This window comes from Lynx canadensis, chromosome B4, assembly GCF_007474595.2.
Source record: "Lynx canadensis isolate LIC74 chromosome B4, mLynCan4.pri.v2, whole genome shotgun sequence".
NCBI lineage: Eukaryota > Metazoa > Chordata > Mammalia > Carnivora > Felidae > Lynx > Lynx canadensis.
The window spans coordinates 137,364,547-137,388,815 of record NC_044309.1 but is presented as its reverse complement, the minus strand read 5'-3'; the positions used below and the strand labels follow the sequence as shown (position 1 = coordinate 137,388,815).

The 24,269-nt window shown below is 48.5% G+C and overlaps 1 protein-coding gene across 2 annotated transcripts in view; it reads right to left on the bottom strand.

Annotated features, from left to right (window-relative positions):
• Positions 1–24,269, bottom strand: part of ATXN10 (ataxin 10) — a 166,576-nt gene that overhangs the window by 120,889 nt on the left and 21,418 nt on the right. For both annotated transcript variants that reach the window (XM_030320922.1, XM_030320926.1), the window contains exons 3-5: positions 19,703–19,785; positions 6,327–6,423; positions 3,960–4,118 (exon numbers count right to left, since the gene is read on the bottom strand). In XM_030320922.1, coding sequence (XP_030176782.1) covers positions 3,960–4,118; positions 6,327–6,423; positions 19,703–19,785 — 339 coding nt within the window. The remainder of the gene's footprint in view (positions 1–3,959; positions 4,119–6,326; positions 6,424–19,702; positions 19,786–24,269) is intronic.

Below are 24,269 nucleotides of genomic sequence, written 5' to 3'. Positions count from 1 at the left end.
TTGTGTCTTGTACTCTTTGCCAACCATCCCATCGTGTTAGCAGGCGGGACGGAGAAGGGCGGATGCTCTCTAATTGTCAGAAATGGACGGGTTCATATTTAACGGTAAAAAGTAACAATGTTGTCGGAAGCCTCTGGATGCTGGGACAGCTCAGAGACTGCGTCTCATCTCACTGCGCTTTGCAAGGAACGCACTTTGCACAAACTGAAGGCCTGTGGCTGGCGCTCAGCAAGTCTGTCGGTGCCATTTCTCTAACATTTGCTTGTGTCTCTGGTCACATTCCGGGAATTCTCGCGGTATTTCAAACTTGTTTATTATTGTATTTGTTACGATGATCTGTGACCAGTGATTATCCTTCACTGAAAGCTCAGATGATGGTTAGCGTTTTTCAGCAATAAAGTGTTTTTTAAGTAAAGTACATACACTGCTTTTTTAGGAGCTAATGCTATTGCACACTTCGTAAACTACCCTACGGTGTAAACACAACTTTTTTTTTTTAATGTTTATTTATTTTTGAGAGACAGAGCGTGAGCAGGGGAGGGGCAGGGAGGAAGACACAGAATCCGAAGCAGGCTCCAGGCCCTGAGCTGTCAGCACAGAGCCCGACATGGGGCTCGAACCCATGAACCGCAAGATCATGACCTGAGCCAAAGTCGGATGCTTAACTGACTGAGCCACCCAGGTGCCCCAACAACCAAAAATTTCACTTGAGTCTTTTTACTCCAATACTCGCTTTACTGCAGTGGTCTGGAACCAGACCTGCAGCATCGCTGACAAAATACGGCTGTATTTTGTGATCTCATTCTTCTCATTCTTGTTTAGCGAATGCGCAGCTCCTCTAACACAAATCAAAGTGTCAGCGCTGCGCCAGCGGAAGACATCAGTTACCACCGCCACTTTCCATCCTTCTTCCTGGCCGCTTCCATCTGGTGACCCGTGAGAACTCTCACTTGAGCTCCTCCGAAGCAGACTGCACCTTCTGCCCTTGACCCCTGCTGCCAGAAAACTGCCGATGGCCAAAACCCAGATCCAAGATACTTAACACACGAAACAGACTTCCACTGAAAACTGTGCTAAGTAAGCAGACTCTAAGGACTCATCCACCGTGCTCAATTATAAAACAACCCATACGGAGGAAGGTAATCTAAGTCAAGCACAGTATCCTGATATTTTCAGACACCAACTTGTGTTTGTGTGCAAATGGGTAATTCAAATACAAATGAATGCTGGGAAAACTAAATAATTTTTAAATGAGGCATAATTTCAGGAGGACAATAAAGTTCACACTGAAAGAGACCCAAACTGAGAAAGCGCCTCTGAAACGCAAGTGGCACAGGGGCGCCTGGGGGGCTCAGTCGGTTGAGTGTCTGGCTTCAGCTCAGGTCACGATCTCGCTGTTCATGAGGTCAAGCCCCATACTGGGCTCGCTGCTGTCGCACAGAGACCGCTTCAGACCCTCTGCCCTTTCTCTCTGCCCCTCCCCGGCTTGCACTCTCTCAAAATTAAATAAAAACATTAAAATAGTAAAAAACTTTTAAAAATAAATTAAAAAAAAATGCAAGCGGCACTACTGGCAGCTCCGGGCTCCCCCCACTTGGACACAAGCTGTGCCCCGAACTCACTGGCCGCTACGTGAAAACACACATAAAAATAGATCTTACGGAAAACGGAAGAACAGGACTAAAAGCAACAGGATTTTTGATGAATTCTACAATGATGAAAGGAAGGGCCAATTCCTCAAGACATAACAATTACAGACAGATATGTGCCTAACAACAGAGCCCAAAAATAAGGGACACAAAAACCGACTGGTCTGACTGGACAGACAGAATACGGTCCCCTTCCAGGAATGCGTGGAACAGGTGGACAGAAGACCATCAAGAAATAGAAGGTGTGGGACGCGTGGGTGGCTCAGTCGGTTAAGCATTCGACATCAGTTCAGGTCATGATCTCGGGGTCTGTGAGTTCGAGCCCCGCGTCAGGCTCTGTGCGGACAGCTCGGAACCTGGAGCCCACTTCCAATTCTGTGTCTCCCTCTCTCTCTCTCTGCCCCTCCCCTGCTCACGTTGTTTGTCTCTCTCAAAAATAAACATAGAAAGAAAGAAAGAAAGAAAGAAAGAAAGAAAGAAAGAAAGAAAGAAAGAAAGAAAGAAAGAAAGGGAAAGAGAGAGGGAGACAGAGAGAGAGAGAGAGAGAAAGAACGAAAGACAGAAAGAAAGAAGGAAAGAAAGAAAAAGACAAACAGAGGTTCAACAGGCGTCTAGACAGCGCCCCCACCAAACCCAAATCCACAGCACATGGGACAGTCTGCATGACAGACCAGGTGCTCGGCCATAAAACACACCTCAACATATTTAAAAATTAAAAACAGGGGGCACCTGGGTGGCTCAGTAGGTTACGTACCCAACTTCGGCTCAGGTCACGATCTCACAGTTCATGGATTCGAGCCCCGCGGGGGGCTCTGTGCTGACAGCCCAGAGCCTGGAGCCTCCTTCACACTCTGTCTCTGTCTCTCTCTGCCCCTCCCCTGCTTGCTGTCTCTCTCAAAAACAAATAAAAATGTAAACTAAAAAAAAAAAAACTTCACTGAAGAAATTAATAAGGCCTAAATAAAATGGAAAGATAGTTTTACACATGGACTGAAAAACTTAGTCTAGTTAAAATGGCAACATTCCTGAAGCTGATCTACAGATCCGTGTTATCTCTACCAAAACTCTAGCTGCTTTTCCGAACAAGCTGAAAAGCTGATCCAAAAATTAATATATAACACAAGGGACCCAGAACGGCCCAAAAAATCTTGAGTAAGTTTTCTGATTCAAAACTTACACAAAGCTACAGTAATCGAGATAGTGAGGTACTGGCTTAAAAGAGAAAACAGAAAGCAGGAAACAAGAACAAAACCTACAAAAACCCTGATCAGAGCCTCAGGGAGCTCCGGGGCAACAACAGAAGACTAAGGCGTCATCAGGGAGCAGGGACTGCTCTGGCCGCCTCCCACCCACACGTGCACACAGGCCAAGCGGACAAAAGCCCAACACCCTGTGATCCTCCCACAACTCAGGGACGGCAGGCCTGATGCTTCGGAGGCTGTCAGGGACGGTCAGATGAGGGGCCGTCCTGACGAGATATGGAGCGGTCTGCCCAGCCCCTCAGAATATAAAACCGCTTCAAGCAGCATGGCATCCCGTTGGGATGACAACGGTCGTCCCAGTCATCCGGCCCCTTTTCAGCACGTGGGACGATGGGACTCACGGCTTCTCCTTTTCCTTGTCCACAGAATAACAAACCGTCTAAATCTGACAGTGGCTTCTTGAGTCTTAAAGGATCACAGTCAGCCTCAGCCGTGGCCTGATGTGGAGTCCCCACAAGAGAGCGGAGAGATCACGGGGCCAAAAAAGTGTTCAAACAAATAATGGCCGGAAACTCTCCAAATCTGGCAACGTAAACCTACAGATTCGAGAAGTCGAGGGAACCAAAGAAGACATACTCAAAGAAATCCACCTCAAGACATCATAATTAGGCTCCTGAAAAGTCAAAGAAAAATCTTAAAAGCGATTGGAGGGAGATGAGGCGTTATGTACGGGGTCAGGGGATGGACGGACACTACAATTTGGACGACAATGGATGTCTCGGTGGAACACAAGCCGCGAGACACATATCGACGTCCGATCCGTAACGAACCATCAGGCGCAGCCACAGCGGTGTGACCCGGACGCCCCCAGAGGGCTACGTGTTCTCAGGCTGCGCCCTGGGCCTCACCGCCTCCCAGGACCCCCGACTCGCCCGTCACCCCACCTTCCCCAGCCTCCAGGTGCTGCCCAGACGCTTTCTCATTTTGTCCGTATCGTTTAGCATCAACTTGCTGTTCAGCTACCGGAATTCAAACTCTGGTTTGCTCTGCAAGGAAAGGGATCCGCTCGGATGTTCTTAAGCAATCAGATTGCCAGCGAGGGACTTACGGCCATTCCGACTCGGGCTGCCTCTGGTGAGCTTCGACGACGTCAATCGCGATGTTCAGATTCTCTTCCAGTTCTTTCATTCTCTCAGAGTTCAGGGAGGTGAACAAAATCATTGACGAGTAGGCAACAATTTTCTTGTCTGGATGATTTAAGCAAGACCTTCCAGAGAAAGACATGAGGGCATTAGCCCCACTGAGCAATATGGTAAAATACGGATTCTGACAAACAACAATCACCCAATTAACAAACGCAGTGCATTTGACGTTTCTGAGGATTTAACAAAGAATGACAACACTTTGAAACAAGTACCTTATCTACTGGAAAAAGAGCAATCTAAAATGAGTCGTGACACACTGTAGCCAAAATTAAAGATGCAGCGGACTTTAGGACTTGAAAGCAAAAAGCAAACACCACCCGATCAAAGGAAAAGATAAATGATGACATCTATAAAACGTGAAAATGTTCACTCTTGTTAGAAAAAAGAAACCAAAAGGTAAAACGTGAGGCCCCGTTAACTACGGGCACTCCTTTCAGCATCACGAGGGTCAGAGGGTTTACGGGAACGGTGGAAAGACGGTACCCTGGCAAGAGTGGAGCCAAGAGCGTCAGGGTGAGTCCTGCCTCATCACCTCTCAGCTACGCGATCTTAGTTAGGAAGGTCACTGAGTTACCCATGGCCAATTACGCCCCGGGGTTGCGCGCTACGGCAGGATTTTTTTTTCCAGTTCCACTTCATCATACTCTCCTGGAGGAGGTGTTATCCATACATTACAGACAGCGACTGTGTGGACTCTAGCCGCCCAAGTGCACAAAGCCAGTACCTCTCAAAGACGGAACTCAAATTTGGTTACATTTGTCTCACAAACGCGCGCAGAGTGCAAATTACCTCTTTCCGTGTGTTTTCTGATATAAAAATGGACTACGACGACCTCCCTGGCCTATCTCAGGGCGCTTCCGTGAGGATCAGATTTGATATTGTAAGGAACACCACCGCGTAACCTGTCGCGGCTTCTCTGCCTTGTTCAGGGGCCTCTCTTCTGGGTTTCTGTGACACTCGGATTTACTCAAACTGTGTCTGTCTTACACTACAGTGTGCTCACCTGTTCCTTTATCTCCCCCAAAGCACAGGCTTTTGGGGAATAATAAATAGCTCTAAATTACCCAAATTCCACTCACCTAGCTCAGAACCTCACAGATACTAGGTGTTCAAAATGTTTTAAAGGAAGGAATTCTCAAGAATGAGTAATTTCTACTTCTGTAGCTTGAATTCCACAATTCTTTCCTTCCACCTAAGCTCAATTATCGTGAATCATAAAGATTTGGTGCCTTCAACTCTCATTATTTGGAGGAATTTGAGAGCCAGTCATCGACTCAAGTGAGCTAGGGACCACATTCGAGTTTATGTGATCCTGACATCATACTTTACACGGAAGCCCAGAAAACCGACACGACCGGGGAAGGCAGCAGGGCGTTTAGGCAGCAGAGCACAGCCTTTGGACCCGGACAGCAGCTCTGCCCTTGACCAGCGGTGAGCGTCGGTTCCTCACCCTGCCCCGCACGGCCGCTCACAGGACAGGAATCGCCCGCACAGAATACCCAACCGGGGCAGAGAAACAGCCACTGCTCGGCCGCCTTACTGCTGCCACGACCACGGACACCCCTCGTGGGCCACGGGGCCTGGGCTAGAAGCCAGGCCTCCCACTCTGAGACAGCGCTTCCTACTGCCTACCCTGCCTCCGTTACCCACTCACCTTCTATCCCGGTGCTCAACTTTGTGTGAACTAACAGAAGTTGGTCAAAGCAAAGTACCAAATCACCAGGAAAAGCACCGTGAACCAACCTAGACAAACGGATTGGCTGTGCCCATCTTACCGCTCTCCAGATCTACCCAGACAGCCTTGTGCCGGGCACATAACAAGTGCTCGATGGATAAATAATGACCAATTCACTGCCCATACTCCAGCGTTTTATGGCTTTTTTTTCTTACGAATGTGTTTTCCTATAAATCACAGTGAACTTAACAGTATTTCTTACTTTAATCAAAACTCTTATTTTCTTTAAAAAAAAAAAAAAAGCCGACATACAATAAAGGGCATAAATCTTGAGTGTACAGCCCAATAAATGATTAGATGTGGATATAACTCCATAACTACCACGCAGGTCAAGACACAGAACACTCCCAGAACCCCAGGAGACTCCCTCGTGCCCTCTCCCGGCTGGTGCCGATCCTGCCCCCGCCCCCCACCACCAAGCGCCATCCTCAACTCTCTGACCAAGGGCTAGTTTTCCCTGTTTTTGAACTTCACCTAAATGGAATGATATAACCAGTCTTTCCAGAATGAGAGAAACTTTTATCGATATACTCACAGAAAGAGTTCTGGGAAAGCGTGCACCCACACAACAGACTGCGAATCTTCATTCCGCGAGGCGATGTTGCCTAGAAACTGCAGGCCACAGCGAAATGCTGACGATTTATAAAAATAAGAAAGATACAATTTAAAAACTTGTTAACACACCAAATAAACGTATCTTAATAGAAACCATTCCACGTCATTAAACGGGAAGTTTCTGTTAACTTCTTTTAACTACATAAGTCTCTCACCGCGATGAAACTTTGGGCATGACGTTAATATTAAAATGCCTTACCAAAACAACGTGCTCCGTACAAACTGAATTAACTTCTTTAAAAAACTGTAAATGTCAACACAATATACCTCTAATTTACATTAACTATCACTGGACTACGTGCTCCAATTAAGAGAGTTACTCTTTGACCGGATTTTTAAAAATCTAACTTAATGCTACTTAAAACAAAACATCTAGAACATAATACGATAGAAATATTAAAAGTTAAAGAATAGCAAAAAGATGTATTAGGCAAATACCAGCTAAACAGGAAGTCATAGACCCCTTAAAATGAGACGTAACAAACATTAAGGCAAACAAGCATTATCATTTCAGGGGCGGTGGAGCACACAACTCTTAGTCTCAAGGCTGTGAGTGTGAGCCCCATGTTGGGTGTGGAGATTGCTACAGAAAAGAAATAAACTTCAAAAAAAAAAAAAGTCATTTCAGAATGACAATTCACCAGAAAGATAATAATTATAAGTTGTAATCATAATATGGCCTCAAATACATATATACATATACACACATATATATATAATTAAAAGAAAAATTGACAAAACTACAGAAGAAAGAAAAAAACCCACAATTAAACTCTGCAGTAGTAACACAACTTTCCTGGTGACTTATAAAACAAGCAGACAAAAAACTAGTCTATGTAAAAGATTTTAACAGCATTTAGTAACAACCCAGTTGACACATTCAGAACATTTCACCCAATAAAACTAGAGCATATTGGACAACATCCACAACACTGACAACATGCAGTGCTGGCACGGATGTGAGCGACAGGGACGCTCACGCACGGCTGGTAGGGACGCAGAATGGTACAGCCACTGTGAAGGACAGTTCAGTCCCGCGGCTTCTTACAAAACTACACACACGCTTAACATACAATCCAACGATCCCAACCCTTGGTCTCTACCCAAAGTAACCGAAAACTTATGTCCACACAAAACCCTGCACATTAATGTTTACGGCAGCTTCGCTCATAATTGCCAAATGAAATTATGAAAGCAACCACGACGTCCTTCCGTACATGACCAGATAAATGAACCGCAGTCCGTGCACGCAAGGAAACGTTACTCAGCACTAAAAAGACACGAGCTATCAAACCATGAACACACATGGAGGAAACTTCCATACAATTACCAAGTGAAAAGGCCACACACCGTATGATCCCAACTGTGACGTTCTGGAAAAAGCGAAACTATGGACACAGTAAAAAGATCTGTGGTCGCCCAGGATCAGGGCGGGGACAATGAACAGGCAGAGCACAGAGGACTTTCAGGCAGTGAAACTATTCTGCATGATTCTATCACGGTGAATACACGTCACTGCACATACTTTTGTCCAAACCCATGAAATGTAAAACACCAAGAATGAACCATGATGTAAACTACGGACTTTGGGTGATAACAACATAACAAATGCATTACAGATGACCCTTGAACATGGGGTGGGGGGGTGGGGGGTAGGGGAACTGATCCCCACATGGTCGAAAATCCACAGATGACCTCTGACTCCCCTAAAACTTAACTATGAATAAATAACCTACTGCTAACCAGAAGATTTATCAATGACATAAACAGCTGATTAACACATATCTTGTACGTTGTTTCATACACTATATTCTTACAATAAAGAAAGCTAGAGAAAAGAAAATACTAAGAAATTGACGGGGAAGAGACAATACATTCACAGCACTGTTGTGTAAAAGTCCACCTGCGAATGTGAGGCGCTGTGCATTCAAGCTTATTGCTCAGATCAGCTGTCACTATGGCGCCACACGTTGAACGCGAGGGAGGCTGTGCAGGTGCAGGGGCAGAAGACACACGAGAAATCTCTGAACCTTCTCAATTTTGCTGTGAACCAAAAACTGCTCTAAAAAATAGTCTATTAAAGGAAAGAGTAACAGGAGAACACAACCGTGTACCGGCCACAAACACAGACCTGTGTGCAACTCCCAACGTAGCGTGAATGTGTGCAAGGCACGTGACCTCTGTGAGATCCAAGTTCCCCCCCCCCGTAACGTGGACAGTCCCCGTTCTGTCGGTCATAAGGATGACACGGGAACCTGCTAACACAGTTGAACGTGCGGGAGAGAACGCAGAAAAGGCTCACCTGGCCACCCTCTTTACTGGCACAATACGGACTTTATAAATACTGGTTTAAAATGTCAGGTTTCCAAATGTTCCATGAAAACATGTGTTTGTTCCTGCGGTCGGAGACTCTAAACAGACACCCTGAGCGCTTACTATATACGCACTCGCTTATCACAATGCTTACCGTACTACCATATGGAGAACCCTACTGCCGAGACAGGTGCTTTTATCCTCGTTACAGAGCACAGGAGACCAAGACCCACGGCGGTTATAAGGAATCTGACCCAAGTCACACAATTACAAGGTATCACAATTCCGGATTTATTCCTGTGACCGTATCAACCCAATACGGTTGTCTCGTGCTTATCTGAGCACCCACTTGCTTATACGTGAAGCTGATTCGTGAAAAGGAAAAATGGGTTTCAGCCGCAGAGTGTACGGTCTTCCCAAGGACATACCGCCAAGCACTTCACCACGTGCCGGAGAAAAAGACGAGTCTCCGCACACTTTTAAAGACTGCCATACAGACAGTGCTCGCTTCCTACGTGGCAATTACACCTACGTGCGAGTATTTGGGGGAAATTAGTCCCCAAAATGATCGGAAAGTCACCAGGTTTAGAACAAGAAAACAGACCCCTAAATAACCTGTGGGGACAGAAAAGAAATCACTATGGAAATACAATATTTCAAACCAAATGTTAACAAAAATACCTCAAACCAAAGCTTCGCGATGCAGCTAACACAGTACAGGAAGGAAAACCTTTTTAAAGCTTTAAAATGCGTATTTTGGGGAAGAATGACAAAAATCAATGAATACCTGCTTCGAGAAATTACAAAAAGAATAAAAATATCCCAAAACAGGGAAGGAAGAAAATAAAGATTAAGAGCAAGAAATTATTAAAACGGACAGCAGTCATAAAAAGAGGGTATCAGGAAATCGAAAACGTGACTCTTCAGAAAGCACCATACAGACCAACCTTTGGAAAAACGGGTCAAAATGGAGGAAAGGCACAAAGGACGCCGATGTTACACGTTCAGAAATGACAAAGGCGAGGCTGCCAAAAGAGAAAGTCAGAAGATATCACAAATAACATGAGGCCACACTGTTTGCAAACTTCAATTAAATGAACAAAACCCTAGAGCACAGCTAACACAAACTGTCTCTGTAAAATATCCAGGGAATGCCCGCCGAGCGCGACGGCCACGAAGGGAACTGAAGCGGCAGTCACGTTTTCCCACAAAAACACATCCTACGCCCAGACGGCTTTCCCGCCAGCTCACACTCAAGGGAGAAAGACTTCCAATTTACACAACCCTTCCAAAGAACGGGAAGAGAGCAGACCCTCAAACCAAGCCGGTGCGGCCAGCCTCACTGGGACCGATATCCAAGTTGAACACGCACGCCATGAAAAAGGAAGAGAACAGAAGGTAAAAATGCAAAACCCGTGCTTCAGGAGGAATCTCGTACTAGAGAGGAAGCTGCACTCACACCTGCACCGCAAACTGCTCTACCCTTCCGGAGACAAACTTTGTCAGCGACCACATCAACCTACAAAGGTCAAAACGATCCGATCATCCCGAAGACTGCAGAAGACGTAGTTGGTGAAATTCGACACCCGTTCATAATTTTAAACAACAAGCCAAACTGAACAACTCATAGCCACCGAGGAACAGAGGAGGGCTTCTTTAACCTAACAATGGGTCCCCAACACAGAACGCAAGGCGCACGTTACGGTTAACAGCCAGATGGAGAAGGAGCCTTCCTTCTGAAAGGGAAGGAGACGGAGGTGCCTGCTATCACCACGTCCAGACCGCACTCCGCTGACAATCCGGGCCGGCAAGACGAAGAAAGGCCAAACGCTGGAGGAGACAACACTGAACTGTTTTTTTGTTTTCCTCTACGGTTGAAACGTCATTTCTAATGTATGTGGACAACACTTTTAGGCGTACAAGTTGTCTGAATTAGTAAGTCCCAAAAGCTTCTGGATGCAAAGTCAATATTTAAAAACTCAGTAATACTTCCATACATATAGGGAACAAGCAAAAAAAAATCAAGAATGAAGCCTATTCATAAAAGCACCAAAAATGGGGCACCTGGGTGGCTTAGTCAGTCAAGCATCTGACTCTTGATTCTGGCTCAGGTCACTATCTCACGGTTCATGGGTTCGAGCCCCACGTCAGGCTCTGCACTGGCAGCACGGAGCCTGTTTGGGATTCTATGTCTCCCTCTCTCCCTGCCCCTCCCCCGCTCACATCTCTCTCTCCCTCTCTCTCTCTCATTCATTCTCTCAAAATAAATATATAAACAATAAAAAAAAAAAGCATCAAAAATGTAACTAAAAATGATGCCCAGTGCCACTAAGAAAAAAGATTCTAAACTTGATGGAGTAAAGAATTATACCACGTTCACAGAGGACAGGAATCCGTTTTTCTCTAGAGATCAAATGCAATCTGAGTCTGAATTCCCCACAGGGTGTGTGTGTGTGTGTCTGTGTGTGTGTGTGTGTGGTCATTTTACACATCAGAGAACATCTATATGTTTGTGTGGGCATCTCTAATCTGACAAGATGATTCTAAAATTTATGTCATGATATAAACAGCCGACGGCTGAGACGCTGTTGAAAATCACGAGGTAAGAAGATTTGTTTTCAGAAAACAGTAAGCAACGGTAGGTACCAGTATAAAAAATGGAAACTGGGCTCCTGCCCCACACGACACAGAAAATTCAACTCCAAGCACTAACCTAAGCGTAAAAAAGTAAAACTAGAAAGCTTTTAGAAAACAACACTGCAGAGTAAGATATTTTAAACAAAACACACAAAATAATACCATAAAGAAAAACATTAACCACCTAGACTACATCAAAACTAACACTTTTTTCTCAAAAGTGTTAACATCCTAGGGTTAAAAAACAAAAACTATCCATAGAACAGGAAAAGATATGAATGAACACGTAACAGAAACACGTAACTACCGCAAGATTTGAGCTTTTGTAAGTCGGTAAAAAGACAGACAAATCTGATTTAAAAAACGGGAGGGGGGGATTTGAAACAACGCTTAATAAAGATCTCCAAAAGGCAAAATATAGGAAGTGCTGAACCCCATGGAAAAGGCCAAGATTCTACGACACGCCCGCCGGACTGGCAAAAATCAGGCAGATGACACCCGAGCGTCTATGGGAAGGTGGTGCGGCCCAGCCGAGGGCTCTCTAAACCCGGCGCCTCCCGGACATCCCCAAGAGCCGTGCGCGGGCCGGGTTTACCAGGTTTCCGAGTGGGCGCCGGTTTCGTAAACCCTCCACCGCCTGCCCTGCCAAAGGGCAGACGGGCCCTTCCGGGAAGCCTCCTTCGCCGGCTGGCAAGTTCGGCATCGCCAGGCTTCCTGCAGCACGCTGCTTCTCTGGCATCCGCCCGCTGCGGTCAAGTCTCTCCAGTGATTTGCTCCGGCAAACTGTGACCAACCGGGCGTGTCCAGCAGCCGAGAACTTCCTCGGGATGCTTCCGAGCAAGTTCCGAGTCAGGATACCTCCCTGTGAACGACCTGCCCCTGCACCCCAGAGGGTGGATTTCCAGCAAGTTCCGCCGACACCGCCTCCCCACGACTTCCCCACCGGCCAGATCCTCTGTTGTTTTTAATTTTTTTGTGTGTTTATTTATTTTTGAGACAGAAACAGGGCATGAGTGGGGGAGGGGCAGAGAGACAGGGAGACACAGGATCCGAAGCAGGATCCAGGCCCTGAGCTGTCAGCACAGAGCCCAACACAGGGCTCGAACCCACGAACCGTGTGAGACCGTGACCTGAGCCAAAGTCGGACGCTTAACCGACTGGGTCACCCAGGCGCCCCAATCCTGTATTTCGAGACTTTGTGACAGTCAGCAGTTCTTTACATTAAATTGTCCCCGTTCAAGTTATGGCGTTCAAGTTTCCATCTCCTGGACGTGCCCTCTCCAGCAGAGCAGATGGAGAGAAGGGAGAGCAGGAGGGAGGAGTGGGGAAGAGAGGGAGGAAGGGACAGGGGGCCCCTGTGGGAGCAAGAGAAGAGGCACCAAGCACAGGCCTTAGAGCAGGATCATAGCTCAGGCAGGACATCAGGCGAACAGAACCGAACTACTTGTTTCAACGAAGAAAACTTGCTATCAGGAATCAGATACGCTACAAAGGCAACACTGAGGTAACACAGACACCGGGGCTACAGGAAGCAGCTACCACCCTTGGAACCGACGGCACCAGGGGGAGCTTCTGAGAGCCCAGGACCTGCAGGGGCTCCGCAGGGCTGGGAGCCAGGCCCCTGGGGAAAGGGGCCGCCCAGCGACCGTGGATGCCTCGGGAGCACATGGGACACCTTAGGGAGGGGGCGTGGACAAGGCCTGGCCAGCTGATGACGGTCCCCCCCGGGGGAAACAAAACGAGGCCGACGGGGAAAGCAACGGAAGGTGGGCGCAGGTACGGCTCTGGGAGGGAGATGCGAGTGGGGAGCGAGTCCCTGCCTCCTCCTCCCGCCTGCCGCTCAGCTGGGCCCGACACACGGACGCCCGGGCCTGGCAACGCCACACAGGACCCGGACGCCAGGGTGAGTGACGGTGGCCGAGGGGCCAGAACGACGTCCAACGTGCAGCAATCGCTCCCGTGATGTGCAGGTGGGATTTACGTGGGTTCTTACTGTATCTTCATGGTTAAGGCGGACGGCACCGTCCACATTTCACAGATGAAGAAAAGAGGCCCAGAGCGAGCACATAAATCAGCGGCCAGTGAGGGGCCGGCCACGACTAAGGCCGCGCTGCGCGCCTTCAAGGCCAGCCGGCTGACGGGAGCAAGCCGGTGTCCGTACGGTTCACACGGGCACCGCAATGCTGGCCGGGGAAATACTTGAAATACTTCTGTCCTTTGCGGTAACCAGATACTCCCCCGAAACGCCAGTTCCAGCCCCCTCCTGGCGACACACCCCATACCTAAAAGGCCCCTGCTGGCCGGGCCTCGGCCTCCCAGGGCCGCGCCCCAGCTATGCGTGGCATGCGTGCCGAGGCGGAGACGCCCGCGCCCTGCTGTTTGCTCACTGTTTTGGAAGCGGTTCACGTCGGGGCCAGCGCAGCCCATGCAGGCGGAATGGCATGTGACGAGATCGTGAGCGGAAAGAGACCGAGACGCTTCCGAGGAAGTAAACACCAGCACGGGTTGAGCGCCAAGAAGCGAGGGCTGAGGGACAGCGGCAGCGAGAACGGAGGCGGTAACTGACGCTTGCGGAGGATCCACCGGGAGCACCTCCTCTAACCCCCGCGACAACCTGGGAGGCAGGTATTGACATCTACGCCTTTTACACGGAGCAAACCAGAACGCCATCACACAGCCCGCCCGGGGGCAAAAGCAGCAGCAGGCGGGTGGCTCTTCCCCAGGGTGGGAATCGAGGCTGATCAAGGTAACAAGTCACAGGAGAAGGAGCCGAAATGAAAGATTTTGCTCCCCGAAAGGATCCCCCCGCCCACCCATCAGCAACCAGAGGGCAATTTCAAGAGCGGGGGGACTTCCGAAGTCTTTAAGCTTTCTAGGCCTCTGCTTTGCCAGAGGAGGGGGCCGGCCTGCGGGTCGGGGCCCAGGGCTCCCGTCCTCTGTCCTCAGGCTCTCAGGGGATCTGGCCTTCCCTTCGAGTCCTATCACCTGATCCCTGGCTGAGCACGGGACGCGCTGTTCCTCCAACACCTCAAAGGCAGAGTAGCCACAAAGATTAAGGAAGGTAAGGTGTGTAATGTGCCTGCGCCCCTCACTTACACAGTAATTCAACGATTCCTGGCTCAAACATGGTAGAACTGTGGCCGGGGATCGCCAACACCGAGAGAAGGACAAAAAAAAAAAAAAAAAAAGGAAACGATGAACCAAGAACTTCAAAACTGAACAGAGTTAACATTACGATCCAAAAGATGCAAGATACAGAATTCCAAGTACACAGTCATTCCCATACGTACGAACACTGAAAAAGGACTAAAAAAAGTCAAGTGTTTGTCTAAAGCAGCCTGCGTGTACACGATGACCATTTTTCTTTCCACTTTCCTGAGTTTTTAAAAATTACTCTGTAACGAGTTATGGAAAATGGTTACAGTGAAAAGTTAGATCCTCATTTTTAATCTTACATCACAATTTAAAATGCCCTTTATATTTTCACTGAGTATTTTAGAATGTTAACAGTCAAATCTTTGTAAAATTGCTCACACACACACACGCAGCCAACAATATAAGTTGGTCTGGAAGCCGACTGACCTAACAATTCATCAGGCAGCTAAAAATTAGCACTCTGAATCAGAACACGATTCCAGGAAGGAAAAGGTTTAAAGATGTCCTAGCGGCAAGAAAAGAAACCCCAGACAAGTACAAATGGCCGTTTACTTTGACCAAACAGCTTATCAACTGATCTGTGTAAATACTGCAAATGTTACAAAGCCCCTCAAAAATCCCAACATTATTTTTACAGATTAGAAAATAAAGGCCAAAAACAACACCGATAACGCAATTAAAATAACTCATGCTTGTGTTTACGTAAAATTTGATGAGCATAATATATTCGTCACACCACTGCAATTATTCTCTGAAAATAATACTCTAAATATTATTTTGACAATGTAATTACAGTTTTTACCTCGAGAGTGGTAACAAAAAGCTGGCACAGATACCCTGCTAAAAATCCACAAAAAGACGATTCTCACAGAGAAACAGTCACAACACAGTATGGGCGCTTCATTAAGAACCAGAATGCTTTTGGGGCGCCTGGGTGGCGCAGTCAGCGGAGCGTCAAACTTCGGCTCAGGTCACGATCTCAAGACCCGTGTCGGGCTCTGTGCTGACAGCTCACGCTCTGTCTCTCAAAAATAAACAAACATTAAAAAATTTAAAAAAAAAAAAGAAAGAACCAGAATACTTTTTACAAGGCTTATGTTACGCTTGAACTAACATACTATAAAACTTCTTTAAGTTTCATTGTTGAGTCCAAATTTCACTGCTGAATTCCAAATAAATTCAGGAATACCGTGAACTGCCTTTCCCAAGGAGTGAGAAATACCTTTTTGACGTCCCTTCTCCTCCTGGCCTCAGTAATATCCTCCCACTCTGCCTATAAACACACGTGATCCGCCTGAAGCCAACACAACCGGAACTTACAGACCTAAATGCGTGGAGAGACGGTCCACATTCATGGACCAGAAGACTCAGGGTCACGAAGATGGCCAAGTCTCCCCAAATGGATCTACAGATTCACCACAATTCTCAGTATGCACAATATACAAATAACTCTTGAAATTCACCCACAAAAAAGACAAACAGCCCAATGAACAGCTGGGCAAAGAACCCGAACAGACAATTCCCCAAAGAAGATCTACAAATGGCCAAACCAGGCGCCTAAGAAAGTGCTCGGCATCATTCCTCAAGAGGAAAACGCAAATCGCGATGAGACACCACTGCACAAACGTCAGCATGACTAGAATCCAAAAAAAAAAAAAAAAAAGAGGAAAATAAACGTCGGCAGGGACATAGAGAAACCGGAATGATGTACGTTCTCAGTAAAGACGTAAAACAGTTCAGCCGCTGAGAAAAGTTTGGCAGTTTCTTGACAATTTAAATATAAAACTGCCCCAGAAATTCTTCCTGATATACCCAAGGAACAGAGAACGGGTACTCGGATGGGACACATCCGTGCCTGCTCAGAGCAGCACCGATCCAAACAGCCAAACGGTGGAGACGACCCCACGTCCGGCACTGAGTGAACAAACAAACTGCTACGTGCACACGACGGAACGTTGTTCAGTCATCTGAAACAATACAGTGCTGACACAGGCTACGACGGGGATAAACTCTGGACAACATTCTGCTCAGCGAAAGAAGCCAAAGAAGGTCCAATAATCCTGATTCCACTCACAGGAGAAATCCAGAAGAGGTAATCCCGTAGAGACAGAACGCAGACCAGCGGCAGCCAGGGCTCAGGGGAGGGGAAGCGGAAAGCAGCAGCTCAGGGGGCACAGGGTTGCCTTTTGGGATCATGAAAGTATCTGCAATTTGAGCTGGTGGTCGCACAACAGGGTGACTGCCCCAAATGCCGCTCAACGGTTCACCCGCAAGTGCTTACCCTTGTGCTTGTGAGTCTCACGTCAGTAAGAAATGTATCACTTAATGAAACTAATACAAACGCAGCTGCCAAGGGGCACTCGGGTGGCTCAGTCGCTGGGTGCCCGACTTCAGCTCAGGTCGTGATCTCACGGTTTGTGGGTTCGAGCCCCGCGTCGGGCTCTGTGCTGACAGCTCAGAGCCTGGAGCCTGCTTCGGATTCTGTGTCTCCCTCCCTCTCTGCCCCTCTCCCGCTCATTCTCTCTCTCTCTCTCTCTCTCTCTCTCTCTCCCCCCTCTCAAAAATAAATAAATGTTAAAAAAAAAAAATTAAAAAAAAAACAAAAACAAATACAGCCGCCAACCCGGCAAACAACTCTGAACACACCAACCCAACCCAACCCAACACAGGTGTCTGAAGATCTGCCCTCTGACTGGCACGTATCAATGAAAAGCCAGGCCCCCAACCACACAGCCAATGTATTCATCAACGACAAATCAGGTCATGAAAAGTTTCAGCAATCAGCTCCTTTAAGTTTTTCGTCGGATCGCCTACTTGCTTCGGCGAAGAGAAAAATCAGTCCCGTGGAACAGTCTTTGATCACGTGAACACCCTACAGCAAGTCTCCCGTGGCGCGTCTGGGGTAGAGCAGAGGGGCCCCTGGAGCCCGGGGAAGACAGGAGGGCGCCTGATGTGCTGCCGTAAGGACGGGGAGCGGCGGGCGAGGGGCCATTTCAGGAGCAGCGCTGCCGCGCGGGGGCGTGGGCATGGGGCTCAACGTCCCCGCGGCGGGCCGCTCGCTCTGGCAGTTAGTCACAGCGTGCGCGCCCTGCCTCCCCGGGGTGTCTCATTCAGGAATCCATCCAGGGAAACCCACGTCCGCCCGCTTCGGTGCTGCCAGGGCCACACTGTCCACCACGCCAGGCGGTCTCAGTAATTACGGAACGCGGTCCACTCCCAACTCCCCTTCTCACGCCACACACAGGCTTCAAAACCAGAGGCTTTTCCACGCAACAGAGCGCAACCTGGATCTCGCTGCCGATCTGTCTTCCCCCAACTTGAGCACGGAGGCTTCCGTTTCGCCATAAAATGAAGCTACAAAAAGACCGTTAAGCATAGAACGTCTTCAAAATGCCCTCCAACTAAATCCTACACCCTATCGGTTTCTCGAGAATACCTGAGAAATCAGAGCTGTTCAAAAAAACGCAGAGCAAATGCTTTGTGTGCAGAGTCTTAGACAATTTAGTTAATCGAAAAGATCACTGCGATTCCCCAAAAGAAGAACTCTCAACCAGGTAGAGACGCAGGAATTTTAACAAAGGCGTTTTAAATGAGAACACTAAGGAATCACAGAACAGGAAGAGAACTGAACTGAGCCAGGCAGCACCTCTGACAGCTAATTTAGCCCCCTGTGCTCTGTGCCTCAGTTTCTCTGCCTGTGAAGAGACTACCCGGGATCGTTCTCTCCCCGACCCCAACGGTAGCACGTATACTACCATGAAGGTGAAAGGCCTCACTGTTGAGAGTCAGTACAGGCAATGAGAACTAAATGTAAACCAACTTATAAATCAGATCACATTCTACAAACTGCTGGCGATTGTTCCTTTATTTTTTTTTTTAAAGTTTATTTATTTTGAGAGAGACAGAGCACGCATGTGCTTGTGTGGGGAAGTGGCGGGGGGGGGGGGCGGCCGGGGGCGGGGGCAGGGCGGGGGGGCGGGCGAGAGAATGAGTCTCAAGCAGGCTCCACGTGCTATCGGAACAGAGCCAGACTCAGGGCTCTGATCATGACCTAAGCCGAGATCGAGTCAGATGCTTAACGAACTGAGCCACCCAGGCACCTGTGGGGATTTCTCCTTTAGAGGACGTATTTATTGAATTATCAGAAAGAATTTGTTTAATCCACGATCTAGTAAATCTTATAAGCCGGACATTTACATGAAGATTTTATTATTAAATGACTTGGGTTTGCCCAGAAGCGTTTCAAGGCCTTGGATAGAGATCATATGTTTAAGTTCTGTTTTCTTACAGGATATTACAGTAATGATCCCTGTCCAAAGAAGAAGTACGGATGCTAATACCTTAAGAACCAAAAACATTCAAAAAAGTCTAGAAAAGCTTCCTGGTCTTCAAATCAAGAGGCTTGATTTCTCTCCTAATGCCTTATCAACAGCTATCCAACAGTCAGAGAGCTACCCTCCCTCAGTCATGCCAGGTATTTGACTCAGGTAACATATTTAGCACCAGACTCCCTCCACTGCACTGTAAACACGCTGAGGCAAAGATTTTCTGCCTGCTTTGGTCACTGTTCAGAGCACACTCAGCACCAAGAACAGGCATGCCACCTTCACACATCCTGAGAGACACCATTACTTGGCGAGGGCCACCATAACGAAGCACCACAGAGTGGGTGGCTGAAGCAACGGGAATTTATTTTCTAAGTTCGGAGGCTAGAAGCCCGAGGTCGTGGTGTGGGCAGGGCTGGTTCCTTCTGAATCCCTCTCCTGGGCTTGCAGATGGCTGTCCCCTCCCCGTGTCCTCGCGTGGTCGTCGTCTCTCTGCGTGTCTGTGTTCTGACCTCCTCTTCTTACAAGGACACCAGTCATAATGGATTACTTATCTTACCTTATTTATCTCTTCAAAGGCCTGGTCTCCAAATATAGCCACATTCTGAAGCGCTACAGGGTGGGGACTCCGCCATGTGGATCTGGGGACAGGTCGGGGGGGGGGGGGCGCAGTTCAGCCCACAACAGAGGGAGGAAAGGAAGCCGTTGCCACTTTTTTATGGAAATTCACTAACATCACTAAATACGTTTCTCTGTATCATGAAACGCGACACATTTGCTTTAATGAACGATGTAACACTCCAAGTTGTAGTTTTTAAACCCGTTTCAAAGACACAGATAACCCGTGAATCATACCGCAAGTTACCTGTCAACAGGGATTCCTGTTCCACCCGCAGTTCACGGAAAAGAAGAATCAAATCGACAGCGACGCCAATTGTATCCAAGTTCCTGTAAAGGGTTTTTAAAAAAAGAAAGTTAAACACGTTGATTTTCTTAAACCTGCATTTCAAATGATGAGCCAGGGAAGGGCGCCGTGAGCACTGGCTAACGGTTCCTGCACTGAACAGAACCGTGGCCCTGAGCTGTCCGCATCATAACCTCCAAACCCGTGGACGCGTCACCTTATGTGGCAAAGGGGACTCTAGGTTGTGAGGAGATTCGGGATCTTGAGATGGGCAGATTGTCCTGGATTAACCAGGTGGACCCGATGTGGTCACGAGGGTTCTTGAAAGCAGAATACTAGAGGGTCAGAGCCCGGGAAGGGGCCGCGAGCCCGGGGAACACAGGCGGCCTCTAGAAGCCGGGGAAGGCCAGGGAAAGGATTCTCCCCGGGAGTCTCCAGAGGGAACTCAGCCTCCTGAACTCCGACACCAGAAGGTAACAGATCCGTGTTGTGTTACGTCACTCCACGTTGGGTAATCCGTCAGAGCAGCAGCGGGAAACTAATGCGGATCCGGGGGCAGAAGCAGAGGTGCGCCGTGAAGAAACATCTGAACAGTGGGTGCGGCTGTGGGACCGGGGACCGGGCACCGGGCCGGGGCGGGCAGAACTGGGAGGCGCAGGATGAAAAGCTCTGATGGCGTGGGTAGGTGTGTGGACACCAAAGGCACCGCCGGTGAGAGCTCAGGAAGAAGTGAGGGAACCGATCATCAGAAACCAGGGAAAGGGGGCCCTTCCCCCACAGGGGAAGAAGCTTAGCAAAATGAGGAACCTGGACATTCGGCTGAGCACGTTTCCAAGCGACATGCGGGACGTGTGATCTGACTGCTTCTTGCTGCATATAATACAGTGACGCCAAGGGGAGAAATAAAGGAGGTGGAAAGGGAACCAGGTCTTGCTTCAGGAAACTCGGTCTAGCCAGACCGCAAAAGATGCTACAACTGGGACAGACTGTCAAGAAAAGTGTGCTCTGGAGAGAGCCAAACCTTTCCGGACAACCTTTTGCTCATGACTTGGAAGGATCAAAAGGTCAGAGTGTTCAGACACACGGCGGGGGGAGCTCTCTGAGGAGGTAAGGGTGGGACTCACTCCCCTCCGTCACCACAGCAGGACCCAGGAATAGAGATGGGGTTATCTAGGAAGGCTCTATGGAGGGCCACCTTGTCTGATGGCGTGAATCCCCGTGACATACAGGTGAGACCCACAAGGTTGTTGGAAAGGTTCTACTGGTAGAAACTCTGCCAGCGTGGACAAAATGCACCGAGAAAGGATGAAATCAGACTCCCCAAATTCTACAGGCAGGAAGTAGGCTGATCCAACTACTCAGGGGCAAACGTGTGCTACCCTTCAAGAAAAAGGAAGGGTGATGCTGAGGGGAGGGCCGGGGGCACAGCCTCAAGCCACAGAGGATTCTTCCCAGGCCCTGAAACCTGAGTTTGCCCAACGGAATTCTGAAATTGCTTGGGATCAGTAATTCCTCTTTTCCTTCAATTTTCTCCTCTCTCAAATGATAATGTCTAAAACTGTTACCTTAGGCTTTGGGGAGCAGATAACTTGTCTTTGGGGAGCAGATAACTTGTCTAGCTTCACATGTGCACAAAGAGAAATTCTGCCCCAGGATGGAGCGCGTCCAGAGTCAGACCCATAAGTAATTTTTACATGACTGGATACTGAGATTTGGAACTTCTCAGTTGATGACTTAGAGGAGATTCTGTACTTGAGCTGATGCTGTCAGGGTCAAACACGTGGGGACCTCGAGAAGGGATGCATGCTTTCTGCACATGTAACAGACGTCAATCTTTAGGGGCCAAAGGGTGGGCTGTGGTAGGAAAATTATGGCCCCGAGAGGTGTCCACATCCCAAACTCTGGAACCTGTTAATACATTATCTCACATGGCCAAAGGGATGTGGTATAAGAAGAAAAATACTTTTGGCCTTTGTCCCCAGTTCCTGGCCCAGAGCTCCTAAAACCCCTGGAATTTCTGGTGTGGTCAGGAGTGTCTTCTGTTACTCACGACAAGCCCCGTTCAACCATACGTGACCTTATGCTGATAAGGTGACTCTTACTGGGTCTCCGGGTAGCTTCACAGGGGGCCTGGCTGCCGGGGAGGGGGGACCAACCAAGTGATCAGGGGCTGTAACTTTCACCCCAACCTCCAGACCTCTGGGGAGGACGGGGTCTGGAGAGCGAGGTTCGTCGCCAACAGACAATGATCAAGCCTATGTGAAGGAACCTTCGTGAAAACCCTACTACACGGAAGTTTGGAAACCTTCAGTGTGGCTGGGTGAACACAACAGAATGCCAGGAGGATGCAGACGGGCCCAGGGAGGGCACAGAGCCCTGTGGCCGCCCACCTGTCCTACACATCTCTTCTGTTTGGCTATCCCTAAGTTGTATCCTTCATGGTGAACTGGGGACAGGATGTAAAGGATTCCCTGAGTTCTGTGAGCCTTTATAGTGGACTACCGTATCTGAGGGGTGTCACGGGAACCTCCAAATTTGTAGTCAGCTAGGCAGAGATGTAGCTCAGGTACCCCGTTCACATCTGAAGCAAGGCCATCCGGTGGGACTGAGTCTTTTAAGTTATGAGATCTGATGCCACTAACTCCAGATAGGTCCAAATAGAACTAAACTGCTGGACCCCCAGCTACTGCCACAGACTCGAAGTTGGTCAGAAAACACCGCGAGAGGCTTTTTCGATGCGATTAAATCAATGGTTCTGAGATGATGAGGTTATCCTGGATTATCTGTGTGGGCATCATGTGATCCTGAGTGCTTACCAGAGGGATACAGGATGGTCAGAGCCGGAAAGAGATACCGGAAGATGCCACAGTGTTGCTTTGAAGACGGGGAGGACGGAGCCATGAGCCAAGGAAAACGGGCGGGCGGCCTCAGGAAGACAGAAAAACCAGGGAACGGCTTCTCTATTAGAGACCCCAGAAGGAGCCAGCCCTGCCGATACCTTCACTTGAGGTCAGTGACACTGATTTTGGACTTGTGACTCCAGAACTATGAAGCCAACGAATTTCTGTTGTTTGAAGCCATCGGGTTTGCAGTAATTTGTTAGCAGCAAAGGAAACCAACGCAGCTCCCGACCTGCCTCACTTCTCAACATGAATGAGACCGGAGCCAAGATATTTCCTTCCGGGGCTAGTGGGTACACGGGGAGGGTCCTCCCTCCCTTCCCCAAGGCCAGGGGGTCAGAGGGCCACTGTTCCTTCCTCCTTTACTTGTCAGACCAGTATAGGAAAAGAGGCCGTTCCTGCTCTTGCCTCTATACGGCCAGATGATCACCGGGCCAATGTGCCCACGGCCTATTTCTATATGGCAAGAGTTCTTGAATTAAAAAAAGAGAAAGAAAGAGAAAAGAAAAAAACCTGTAATTTCATGAGATGAAAATTTTACCAAATTCAAATTTAAACGCAGCCATGGGCATTCAGTCACGTGTTACCTGTGGCTGCTCTCACACCACGACAGGAGAACTCAGAAACCGGGACAGCGATCACAAAGCCTGAACCATCTCCCTGGCTCTTGAGGGTAAGAGTGTAGCGACCCCCGCAGCAGGGCTTACACCGGCCTGCGGAACTAACTGCTTTGGGTAGTGCTGAGAACTTCCTGAAATTTCACTGGACTCCGATTGTCTGCCTCGCCGTGTTATACACTCCATATGTGCAGAACACAACCTTGGTCTACACAAGGGCAGCGTCCGGACAGAAGATGTAAAAGGCCTGGAGAGCATCACACCTTTTGCTTAACTCCTTCATAACTTAACACAAAGCGCCAGAAAACTCCATAACAGCTGCAATCTCAATCCCGACAGGCTCGGAAATTAGCTAAGGTCGACTTTGAAGTCCTTACTAGAATCTTTCGTGTTTCTGACCAGAAAAATGGTTTTTCCAGGAGCTGGTGCCTTAACCAGTCGGAACTTCCCTCGAAGATCAACTGTGAATAATAACACAATCCTAGAAGGAAAGAGGCAGAAAAACGAACACCTTCTAATGTTCATTCTCACTTCACCCCTAAGTGTAAGCTGCGTGCGAGCGGGATCCCACGGCCACGAAGCAGAGTGCGGGCTTTGACGGCCCCTCCGGAAGACAGCTGACATTTCATCTGCCATAGTGTTTACTCTTGTAACGTTTGAATTGTTACAGTTTAGGTATTACTTTTACACTCAAAAAGAAAATGAGAATTCATTTCCAAGAAAGACATATCCTCATCCACTTTCATCGTACCACCCCATTCCCGAGCAGGTGCAAAACCCACGGACGCAGCACACTCACAGTCTGCAGGAGTAAGCTCACGGGACACGCCTGACGGCCTGTGTGGGAGACACGGCCTGCCCTGCTCAGGGACGCCGAGGCTCTCGCTCAGGGTCCCGTGGCCGTTTAAGGGACGGAGCAATCACACACAACAGCGTCAACGGGTGTCACAGAGCACTTGGGGCAGCTGTGGAGTCACAGAGAAGGTTCCCTGGCTCTACTGTTCAGACAAG